At 37.6% G+C, this 12,103-nt stretch overlaps 1 protein-coding gene across 3 annotated transcripts in view; it reads left to right on the top strand.

Moving 5' to 3' along the window:
* The window catches only part of UTP20 (UTP20 small subunit processome component), a 100,197-nt gene that overhangs the window by 40,840 nt on the left and 47,254 nt on the right, over positions 1-12,103 (top strand). For all 3 annotated transcript variants that reach the window (XM_039245583.1, XM_039245582.1, XM_039245584.1), the window contains 5 exons: positions 2,097-2,187; positions 3,224-3,309; positions 3,884-4,009; positions 7,235-7,401; positions 9,900-10,108. In XM_039245583.1, coding sequence (XP_039101514.1) covers positions 2,097-2,187; positions 3,224-3,309; positions 3,884-4,009; positions 7,235-7,401; positions 9,900-10,108 — 679 coding nt within the window. The remainder of the gene's footprint in view (positions 1-2,096; positions 2,188-3,223; positions 3,310-3,883; positions 4,010-7,234; positions 7,402-9,899; positions 10,109-12,103) is intronic.

Genomic DNA, 12,103 nt, shown 5'->3' with positions numbered 1-12,103 from the left:
TTAAATGTTTTATTTAGCTTGTCCTGTCTTTTAAACTGAAAGTTCTCTTAACTCGGCTTCAGACTTTCAGAACAGCCATTTCATGCCTCTGTCATGGTGCTTCTCCTTGCCTTGGATATTAGTGAATTTTTTATAGATCTGCTGTGTAAATCAGAAAGTCCTTAAAGATAAGGTCCATGTCTTAATTTTTCTGCCTCTTGTAACCAAACTTAGAATACTGCTATCATATACCAGTGAAAATGTGAGGAGCGATGCCTAGGTGGCTGAGTCAGTTAAGCGTCCAACTCCCAATCTCAGTTCAAGTCTTGATCTCAGTGTTGTGAGTTCAAGCCCTGCACTGGGGTCCACGCCGGGTATGGAGCCTACATAAAAAAGAAAGAAAAAAAGAAAATATGAGTAAATTGGTACTCATATATTTATTTATTCAAGTATTATTATTCAAGTATATATTAAGAACATATAAATTAGTTCCTGTTTTCTTTGGTTCTTTATGGCCACATGGCGCATAAAAAAAATAATACATGTTGGCGGGAAGGAGTGGATATTTTCAAAGAAAATTTTAAAAGTTTATCTGTAAAACTGCAAGGGCTCAGTGATAAGTTTATAGGGACATTGTATCAGTCAGAGCTCTGTAGAGAAGCAGACAAATAGGTTGAATGTGTGTGTGCGTGTGTGTAAAGATTTATTTTAACAAATTGGCTCATGTGATTAGGGGACCCAGTAGGTCCAGAATTTGTAGGGCAAGACAGCAGGCTAGAAACATAGGCACGATTTGGTGCTGTAGTCTTCAGCACAAAATTCATAGACTGGAATTTCTATGTCATGGTCTTGTGGCAGAATTCCTTCTCTGGGAAATACCTATTTTTGCCCTTACGTCCTCATTGAATGAATGAGTCCAATCCACATTATTGAGTGTAATCTCCTTTATTTAAAGCCAACCAATTTTGTCAACATCTACAAAATACTTTAATTGCAACACCTAGATTAGAGTAGCCTTTCATTACATAACTGACCACTGTAATTTAGACGGGATGACACATAAGACTAACCATCACAAATAGGTAAGCAGAATGTAAGCACAAGTGCTACCTGTACCCCTGTTTCTCCATAATATGTAAAGAGGTCATAACTTGCAGATCATTTTCTCTGTATTAACCAGTAGGACTTTTACAGTTGTGCAGTCTTTTGCCTGGGAGCAAAGTAGTGCATTGTTTACTAAACGGTTAGGAGCAGAGTCCCCACAAGTTGTGTCCTTTGGTTTAATCCTTGCAGAAAATCCGGGGGTGGTGTCTTTGTCATGATGAGGAAACTGAGACTCAAATGTTCAGTCGTATGTGGCTTGGTTTCTATCTCCCTTTACTTCTCCCTGCTTTTAGTCTTGAAATAGGCAAATACAACCTATTCAAATTATAAAGTTTGTTCATTCAGGGTTTTTTTAAAGCCCTAATACAAACTTACAAATTATATACAGAGAGAAAACAGTTTATTTCCCAAGTACTATTTTAAAGCCTCATGAAGCCCATGGTGGATTAGGAAGTTGAGTGAATAACTGAAGGTTTCTTCTCAGCCTCTTTTAGTGGATGTAGTGGATGATATAGGTGGCTTGGAGGTATTCCCATCTCCAAATTTAACTTTTGACCACAGAATATTTTTCTTTCTTATTCCTTCTCGGTAATCAGGAGCCATGGTTACACAAACATGGACCTCTGTTTCCTGACATCAGTGTTTATGTTATATGAAAGTGAGGAAGAATATATTTCACCACCTTCCTGTCTGCTGCATCGAAACTAGACAAGGAATCATTCCAGAAATTACCTGTGTTTAACTTTGCAATGTATTGCTGTTTGATTACTTCCCATGTTTGATTAATTTAAGCCATTCTAAGCACACCCTGAATGATTTTCTGGGGTAGAGAGCCTGGATTTCAAAGGAAGGCCTGCCTGAGATTGAGAATTTCTGTGGAATAATTTCCTAAATGCAAATAATTAAAACGTGTTTGTGAGTTAACAGTGAAATTGGTGGGCACTGTCGTCTTAAGAAAATCTCTGTTCTTTAATTCTGTGTTGCCTGTGGTTTTTGTTTTTTTGTGTTTTTAGGCAGTTAATTGCTCATTTGCAAGTTTTCTCAAAATTTTCAAATCCACGAGCCTTATATCTAGAATCCAGATTATATGAGCTGTATCTTCAAGTAAGTAAAATAGATTTCTTGCTGCTATAATTCCTTGAGAAGTTTTCTCTTGCCATTTACTTTATCAAAATAACTTTTAGGTTTTTAATAATTGTTAATGAATAGGGCCCATGTCTGCCTTCCCAATACAGTGTTTTAAAAATTTATAATTATTTTCTGTATCTTGAGAAGCAGTTTTAGACAGTACTGATTTTGTTGATTTTACAGGCTTCTTGGGTAACACTCATCGACTGTATTAACAATGGGGGTTATGCCAAAAGAAGCTAGCTATTTTTCCCTCTATGTAAGTTAGTCCTATGGAGTGCTGGGGTTTCAGGCTCTGTTAGAGTGAGTGAAAGCTGTTAGTTGGGATAAGAATCTGTTGAAGTCACAATATGATCTCCAGTTACAGAAAATTTAATGAAATTTAAATGTTGGAAGCCGAGTAAGCATTGGTTGTCATTCTAAGCTATCTGGGGAAACAAAATTTCCTTTTTTCATTTGGATGAAAATGAAAGTTCCCTTTAGGGGGAACTTATATGATTTCAGCAGAATTTATCTTCGTTCTGCCCATATTTCAGATATAACTCGTTATAAAGCCAGGGCTCAAACTCTCAGATGTCCACAGGGAGTAAGGTTCTTAACTGACTGACCTGACTTGGCCTGTGTGCCAGGTCGTCTTTCCTGGCATCTTACTGACCGCCATTACTCTCACAGCATTGTAGGAGCTTTTCCTCCTCATGCGACCAGCCCAGCTGGTATAGACCCAAATTTATGTAGTGATCTGGCCTTGACCAAAAAACTGACAGGCCCGAGGGCTTGGCATGTTGGATTCAGGGGTCAGGGTTTTGTTTCCACTTTGCTCATTGCATGTATCTATTCACCCTCCTTTACCTCCAGGAAAAGGTAAGGCTGTTGTCAGAAATCAGCTCTTACCCATATCTGAAAACTTAGATTCTAAGAAATCTACTTTAGCAGATTGACATAAGTAAATTACTATCCCATGGTATGTATATGTGTGACTTCATTAATTTCTCCTATAAAATATCATTCTTAGCTCTTGCTACATCAGGATCAAATGGTGCAGAAAATAACCCTGGATTGTATAATGACATATAAGCATCCACATATCCTCCCTTACAAGTAAGTTATTTGAAGCTAAAGAAATGCTGTTTCTTTGGCTGATCTGTATCTTTCTACCTGAGAGCCTCTTCTAAAATAATTTTCTGAAGGCCTAGGAAATTTCCCTCTTCTCTGCCATAATCATAATGCTATCTTCAGGTAAGAAATGAAAACTGAAAGTATATTTGTGTGTTAAGAGTGATTCTTCATAGTAAGAAGGTAGGAAGGAGAATATTAATTGATAAGTATGTGTTGAGAAGGTTCTATCATTTCTTGTTGCTTGAGTAATGTCAGAATCTTGGTGATTACCTAGGGAATCACAATGATCACTCTTTGTAAGAACTGAGGAAAGCTTTTGTATGAATCTCTTTTAAACAGCTGAATTATTGACTAAGTCTTGCTTCATTATAATCACTTTGACCTTTTAAAGTTTGAAAACCTGTCATTTTGTGAAAATTTTCCTTTATGGATATCAACCAAAATATAAGTATTCTTAATACCTATTTCAGTTATTCAGATGACTGTACTATATTGCATTTTTTAAAAGTACCATTGATTATTAAGTAATGATTTATGCTATATTCTATTTTTAAAGGGAAAACTTACAGAGATTGCTTGAAGACAGAAGCTTTAAGGAAGAGATAGTGCATTTTAGCATTTCTGAAGACAATGCAGTAGTGAAAACAGCCCACCGAGCAGATCTGTTTCCCATTCTGATGAGGTATTTACACTATTTAAAACTGATTTTTTAAGTTGATCACAAAAACACTTGTGAATAGAGTATTATGATTCTTTCATTTATAATTATATGATTATGTATTATGATTCTTTCAGTTATAATTCTTTCAATTGTAATGGAATATTTCACTTTATATTTTATTTTGATTTTTTTAAATTGGACCTTTTGGGGAAATCACATGGTTATAGAGACTTGTTTTAAAATAATTTGTCCCTGGGGCACCAGAGTGGCTCAGTTGGTTAAGAGTCCCAATTCTTGGTCTCGGTCTCACAGTTTGTGAGTTCAAGCCCCGCGATAGGCTCAGACAGTGGTGGTGTGCAGCCTGCTTGGGATTCCCTCTCTTTGTCTCTCCCCTGCTTGCATTCTCTCTCAAAATAAATAAACTTTAAGATAAGATATAAATTTTGTCCGTAATTTAAAGAAAGATCTTGCCATGGAGGTATTTTAATAATGTTAAAATTAAATCCAGTATTCGTCTAAATTTTATTGAGAAATAATAAAAATAATTCATTTGTTTATTCTGTAACTTATTATGACTTATAAAGCTATAGATTTTTGGTGTTGATAATATAACCATACCTTTGTTATATTTGTTTTAATAATTTTCATTGGATTTTCTTGGTTGAAAAATCATTAACAATCATCAAATTATTAGTCTCCTGTTTAAAAAAAAAACCCTTTGAGGTTCTGTTTTACTGGAAATAAAATAGAAGCTCCTCATTCCTCCTTCAAGGGCCTGGTATGACCTCACTGCACCCTGCCTGTCCAAGCACACCATTTCTGTTTACCGCTCGGCTCAGAGCCCACTTCCAGGTTGGACCTGCTCATCTCTGTGCTCACAATACAGGACCAGAGCTTTTCTTCTTCACTCAGTCTCCTCTCAGATGTCATGTTGTCGGAACACCTTCCTTGACCACTTTGTGTAAAATCGCACCTTCCCCTAATCACCCTTTAGTCCCTTACCTCGCTTTATTTTTCCTCACGATTGTCTGACATAGCCTTTCTTATCACTTGTCTCCCCTGACAGAAGGTACTCCATGGCCTGGAGTAAATGTTAGTCAAATGAATTTGGTGTTCCTTTATAGTAAAAAAAAAAAAAAAATCATTTTTTCTGTTTTTTTAATTTACATACCTTACCCACACACCATAGAAGAATGAGCTGTGGTGGTAGTGGTTGTGGTTATCCTGGCCTTGCTGCTAGATTTAACAGTAATGCTTCTAGAGCAGCCCTTCTTGAAGTGTGGTCTGCCCCTTGGCGGAGGCTGTCGCTGAGATGCCTTCAGGAGGCCCATGAGGTTAAGACTTTTTTCATAGTACTACTAAGACATTACTTTTTCCCAGTGTGCCGACATTTGTGCTGATGAGGCAGGAGCAGCAGCAGGTAAAACTCCTAGTGCCCTGCCACTGGTCAGGACAGTGGCTCCAAACTGTACAAGGCATGCTTCATTACCACACACCTGGCATTTTTTTAAAAATGCTGGCTTCATTTAATGTTCTTGGTGAATCTTAAGCCTTGAATACTTGTCTTTTTACTGTTTTATATGACAAAGTGGGAAGTGTGCATAAAGCACTTATGCTGAATACTGGTTGTCTCGTCGAATGCCCTATTTTCCAAATAACCGATGTGTGTTACAGAATCATTTGTGGGTAAAGATCCATTCAAAGCGCAATATGATAGATGGAGATTAATATAACATCACAAAGTTTATGAATGTGATTTCAGATTGCGCATTACAACTAGCCTTTAAGAAACCACCACTCGATGAAGTTCGGTGTAGTATCAAAAGAGCAATATCCACAGTTATCACAGAAGACTTATCTGAAAGTTTACAAAATATATTTCCTTTCCCCACCGGCATATCTGTTTAAAGGCTAGATTTTCTTCAACTGTAATACATTACAATTGATTGAATGCAGAAGCTGATAGGAAAACCCAGTTGTCACCTAATAAGCAAGACAATAAAGAAATGTGAAAAGAAAAAGTAAAAAACATGCCTCTAGCCTCACTAAATTTTGGTAGGGAGAGGTTTGGAAAATAAAATTGTTTTTCATTAAAAAATGTTATTTATGGTAACTTATTTTACTATGATGATAAAACTCATATACACGAAAGCTCTTTGGAGACCTCAAAAATATTTAAGAGTATAAAGCACCCCAATCTTGTAAGTTTACTAGTGATTCTATCTTGCATCCTAGGATAATCCGTATTTAGCTTTAATATTGTTTTAATCCAGCACTAGATACTGTATTTAGAGGTGAGTATTATGAGGCACCTGAGTGGCTCAGCCGGTTAAGTGTCCAACTTCTGTTCAGGTCATGATCTCACAATTCGTGAGTTCAAGCTCCACATCAGGCTCTGTGCTGACAGCTCAGAGCCTGGAGCCTGCTTCGGATTCTGTGTCTCCCGTTCTCTCTGTCCCTCCCTACTCACGCATGTACGTGTGCGCATGTGCTTGGTCTCTCTCTCTCATTCTCTCTCTCTCTCTCTCTCTCAAAAATAAACATTTAAAAAATTTAAAAAGAAATGAGTTTTATGTTTATAAGCAAGAGTGGTATATAATTTTATTTTTATTCTTAACCCAACTCAATATCATAGTTATACCACCTTCATAAATGGAAAAGCACTCTTCTTTCTCTCAGCTCTAAAACTTTATAGCATGGGAATTATTTCCCCTTGAAAGTTTAAAAAATTCATCTGAAAACTATATGGGTTCCATGTTACTCACGATTACTGTTTTATTCAGGTTTTCTTCTTAAGTTCCTTTCACTTACTTATGTGTTTTGGTTTTTTCTTTCCCAGAAAATTCCCCATCTACTTGAAATCTTGCCAGTTTCCTTATTTTACTTAGAGCCGTATTCACGTATTTCCTTTTAATCTATATACTCTTGTTTTTATTTTTCCTTGATTAGACTTACCTTTGGCTTGCCTGTTTTACTGCTTTTTTTCCTCCTACAAAGAACCACCTTGTAACCTCTTATCTTTATTATTTCCTTCTTCCTGCTTCCCTCAGCCTTGATTTTTGTTGTTGTTTTCCTAAATTTTATATGTTAAATAACAAGTTTCTGTTTTCATCCTTCCTTGTTTATAATATATCCTTTTAAGACCGTTGATTTGCTATTCTCGGCTTTTCGGAAAACAAAATGACTAGTATTATGTTTCAGGATTAATGTGCAAACAAAATAATATTCTTTGAATTAACTTTTTAGAATTTTGTATGGCCGAATGAAGAATAAGACTGGGAGTAAAACTCAGGGGAAGTCGGCTTCAGGCACCCGCATGTCCATTGTTCTGAGGTTCCTCGCTGGGACCCAGCCGGAGGAGATCCAGACCTTCTTGGACCTGCTGTTTGAACCCGTGAAGCACTTCAAGAACGGTAGCTCTCCAGTCTCTTATACTCTGAATGTGTGTTGTCTGCTGTAGATTTCTGCTGTCTCAGGCTAAGTCTCTGTGCTCTTGGACACCTTTCTCAAGGGAGCGTTCCTCCCAATCTCAGTGGTGGACTTTTGACTGAAGTGTAATTCATTTGAAATGTGGATTTAATTGGGCAGAGGGTCATCAGCATCCGTGTGTCAGTAAGCCCCTGATTAGAAAATGCCCAGGCAGGGCAGCCTGGCTGGTGCAGTCAGTGACTCTTTGCAGGGTTGTAAGTTCAAGCCCCACGTTGGGTGTAGAGGTTACTTAGAAAAAATAAAATCTTGGGGCACCTGGGTGGCTTAGTCGGTTAAGCATCCGACTTTCGCTTAGGTCATGATCTCGCGGTTCGTGGGTTTGAGCCCCGCGTCGGGCGCTGTGCTGACTAGCCAGCTCAGAGTCTGGAGCCTGTTTCAGAGTCTGTGACTCCCTCTCTCTCTCTGACCCCCCCCTGCTCACGCTGTCTCTCTCTCTCTCCTAGAAATAAATGAAACATTTAAAAAAAAGAGAAAAGAAAATCTTTAAATAAAAAAAAAAGGAAAGAAAGAAAAATATGTATTTTTGTTGTGCATTTAGGCCATTTGAAAAATGATACTTACCCATATACAATGAATACGTTTCTCCTTAGAGACTTAGAGCATGCTGATAAATTAATTTTAATTGTCTTGGTATTTAGTCATTCACTAAGTCATTCATCTATTGAGGAATGATTAATTGAATGCCTTCTGTACCCTGAACACTTCAGTAATCTCTACTCAACCTCACCATCTGAGTAAAGTGGATATAATAAGAATATCAGAATTGGTTGAAATGCTCTGTGGTCTGTTCTCTGGTATGCATTGTTACTAATTAATATTAATAATAGCTAACATTGAGTGCTTACTCCATGCCAGACATTATGTTGACCCCCTTTACATACAACTCAGTTGATCCTTAAAATAACCACATGAGGTATCATTACTTGACTAGTCCCATTTTACAAATGAGGAAACTGAGGCTTAGAGAGTTTAGTATTTTGCTTACGGCCACTCAGGTAGAGAATGGTATTGTTTTTTTGTTTTTGGTTTTTGGTTTTTTTTTTTTAAGCTTATTTTGAGAGTGAAAGTGAGAGTGAGCATGTGAGCAGGGTAGGGACAGAGAGAGAGAGGGTGAGAGAGTATCTCAAGCATCTGTGCTGTTAGCACAGAGCCCAACATGGGGCTCAGTCTCACCAACTGTGAGATACGTGACCTGAGCTGAAATCAAGAGTTGGAAGCTCAACCAATTGAGCCACTCAGGTGCCCTGAAAATGGTAGATCTTAAAAGAAAAAATAAGAGGGGCGCCTGGGTGGCTTAGTCGGTTAAGCATCCGACTTTCGCTTAGGCCAGGATCTCGCGGTTCGTGGGTTCGAGCCCCGTGTCGGGCTCTGTGCTGACTGCCAGCTCAGAGCCCGGAGCCTGTTTCAGTCTGTGTCTCCCTCTCTCTCTGACCCTCCTCTGCTCAGCTGTCTCTCTCTCTCTCTCTCCTAGAAATAAATAAAAAAAAAAAAAAATAAGAAAGAGAGAGGAAGGAAGGAAGGAAGAAGGATAGACGAATAGGAAAGAAGAAAAAGAAAAAAAGAAAGGGAGAAAATGGTAGATCTTTCTGATTACAGAGCTTCTGCTGTGATCCCATAATCACTTTGCTTTAGGCAAACATAGGTATTTATATGTAGGGTAATATATTGCATTAAGTTTTATATTTTTTCTATGATAATGGACTCAACTGTTAAAATGTTTTCATTCAGTATATTGCCTCACAAAATAATATAAAGACTTTTGTTCAGTGAAAAAGCCTCCTTTGTAAGAGGGCAGCTATAAATGATACTTTTATAGGTGTACTATTTAGGTGTATGAATTAGTAAGCTCATGATTTCATGCCAGTTGGTTTGAAGTAAAGCTCAAACCGTAACAATTCAAGTCTTCTAAGTAAATTATGAAATCAATTTTGATGCCTGCTTTAAAACTTTTGTTTTATTTATTCACTAGAGGCTACAAGAGGAAACATTTAATTCTCAGCATTCAAGAACTTCTAAATAGTGGGACATTTTCTGTGAAACAGCTCAAATTGACATAGACAGTGAAAGCTGAGAGTGAGGAAAGTGTCTGGAAAGTTGCTAGGGGGAATGAAGACTTAGTAACTCAGGTTTTGAGGAATAGTCTAAGTAGTATGAGAATTGGGCTTAGAGACTTAGTTCTGGCACAGGTTTCTCTCTCCTTTATTCTCAGTTTCCTCATCTATAAAGTGATAATAGTAAAATCTGCCATGTCTGGCTCATTGAATATTTGATAAGAGAATCAGGAGAAAATATGTTAGGAAAGTACATAATCATCTATAAATAGTTATAACAGTATAAAATATTGTATCATTGAGGGAAATTGAAAGGAAGCTGTAATTGGAGAGTAACATAAATCTTTTACTGGATATCTCTGTTTCTCTAGGAGAATGCCATTCTGCAGTCATTCAAGCAGTAGAAGATTTGGATTTGTCTAAAATCCTTCCTTTAGGTCGCCAGCATGGTATTTTAAATAGCCTCGAAATAGTATTGAAGAACATTAGTCATCTGATCAGTGCCTACTTACCAAAGATTCTGCAGATACTGCTGTGCATGACAGCAACAGTCTCACACATCCTTGACCAACGAGAAAAGGTGGGAGAGAATCACTGTAGATGTTTTTCTTCCTGGGTTTGAACTGTATGGATACATTTGCAAATGAGATTTTTTTTTTCCTGATAAATACAGTACAGTACTATAAAATGTACTTTCTCTTCCTAATGACCTTCTTAATCTTTTCTCTAACTGATGTTATTATAAAGTAAGAATACAGAATTACAAAGTATAACACATACACATATATGTTAATTGACTGTTTACAGTATTGGTCAGTCTTCCGGTCAACAGTAAGCTATTAGTAGTTAAGTTTTTGGGGAGTCAGAAGTTACAGACGGACTTGTGACTGCTCAGGAGATTGATACCCCAACCCCCACATTTTTCAAGGATCAGCTGTATGTCACTTGTATATTAAAAAGAGATTTAAGAGAGAGGGTGTGAATTAGCTCTATATACATCTCAGAAACTAAAGTCAGGGTAGTTGAGCTGATGTTTCTCACATTTTAATTTCAAGAGCCTGGAGGCTTAGAACTACATCTTCCAAATCTCATTTACCCAAAATGATTGTAGAATGAACAGAATACCGGTAGCATCATCCTTGTTATTTTGAGATAAGAATTGCCCAGAGATCTTTTAAAGGTACATGCTTGCCTACTATGAGTACAGTGTTTTGAATGAAGATAAGCAGCAACATCACTCTAGCTCAGTGCCAGAGGCTTCACAAGATGGTGCTCAGTAAATATTTTCTGAATTGTATTAAAGACAGTATATTTATGTTCTGTTGAAACAAGTATATGGGCATAAGTATACTCTCTGGGAAGTTTAGGGAAACTTAATCTTTATGGACTGAAAGCTTCCTAGAGAAAATGAGACTTGAAGATCTAGACTCCCATTTCTGTTGATTCTCAGTTAGTGATGAACAGGCAGTTTTAATTGGGTTAAAATCTGTTTCATTCACTTTATGGATATGCATGGTGAACTGTTTCTCAGATATGGTCATGATCACTGAAAATTCACAGCCAAAATTTTATGCTATTTGGGGGGCTATGCATGGATATAAATCTGCTTTAGTAATGAAATAATAGTCTCTGATTACCAAGCCCCAGGGATTTAGAACATACCTTATATTTTGTTAGGCACCATTTTGTTTTCTTTCATTCATTCCTTCAACAAATATTAATTGAGCCCCTGCTGTGTGACAGGCACTGTTCTGAGCACTGGAGATGGAACAGTGAACAAAGCAAACAAAAATTCCCATCCATTCATTTATTCAGTAAATACTTATTTCACATCTACCTACTGTCTATCAGACATCATTCTGAGTGGAGAATGAGCCGGGTAAGGACTCAGTGTCATGGAGAGAAAAAGAACAAATAAATACACAGATAATTAGAATAATATCAGTTGGTAGGGAGTCTGGAGAGGGAAATAAATGAGACCCTGTGCAGATCTGTGACTCATTCTCTGTGGAGCTCTCTCCTCCCCAGTACTCTGCCTGTGAATTCTCACTGCTGTGCCTGGGCTCTGCCTTCTAAATCCTGAAACTTCAAGCAGGAAGCTGGGGTATGTGGAAGACTCAACCTCATCTGTCCTAGGGCTTACTGTCCTTTACTGTCTGCAGTCCAGTATCATTTCATATTTTCTGTTCCATGTTTTAGTTATTTGAGAAGGAAGGCTGCCAAATCTAGTCCTTATTGACCGTCTTGAACAGACGCGGAAAAACCGCAAGCAGGCAGAGAACAGTCCTCTGACTAATGCAAGGCTAGGAGCATCTCAAATTCCCAGCGGCCAGAGCAGAAAGCTCATAATCCCTGAGGCACCAGGAAGAGTCCTAGGCAGGGATTGCCTCAGTGCCGGAACTAGATTAGCTCTGGAATAAAGGCTGCCCTGGCAACACCTACCAAAGCCTACCAAGATTAAATTTCCCAAGTAAATTAACTGCATCTGAGAACAAAACTCAAGAGCTTTCTAATGATTTAAATGAAAATAAAATTCACAGTATCTGACATCCAGTCAAGTTTTGCCACCAAGAAG

Source organism: Hyaena hyaena, unplaced genomic scaffold (genome assembly GCF_003009895.1).
Source record: "Hyaena hyaena isolate Hyena2069 unplaced genomic scaffold, ASM300989v1 scaffold_261, whole genome shotgun sequence".
Lineage (NCBI taxonomy): Eukaryota > Metazoa > Chordata > Mammalia > Carnivora > Hyaenidae > Hyaena > Hyaena hyaena.
This window is presented reverse-complemented; position numbering and strand designations above follow the sequence as displayed.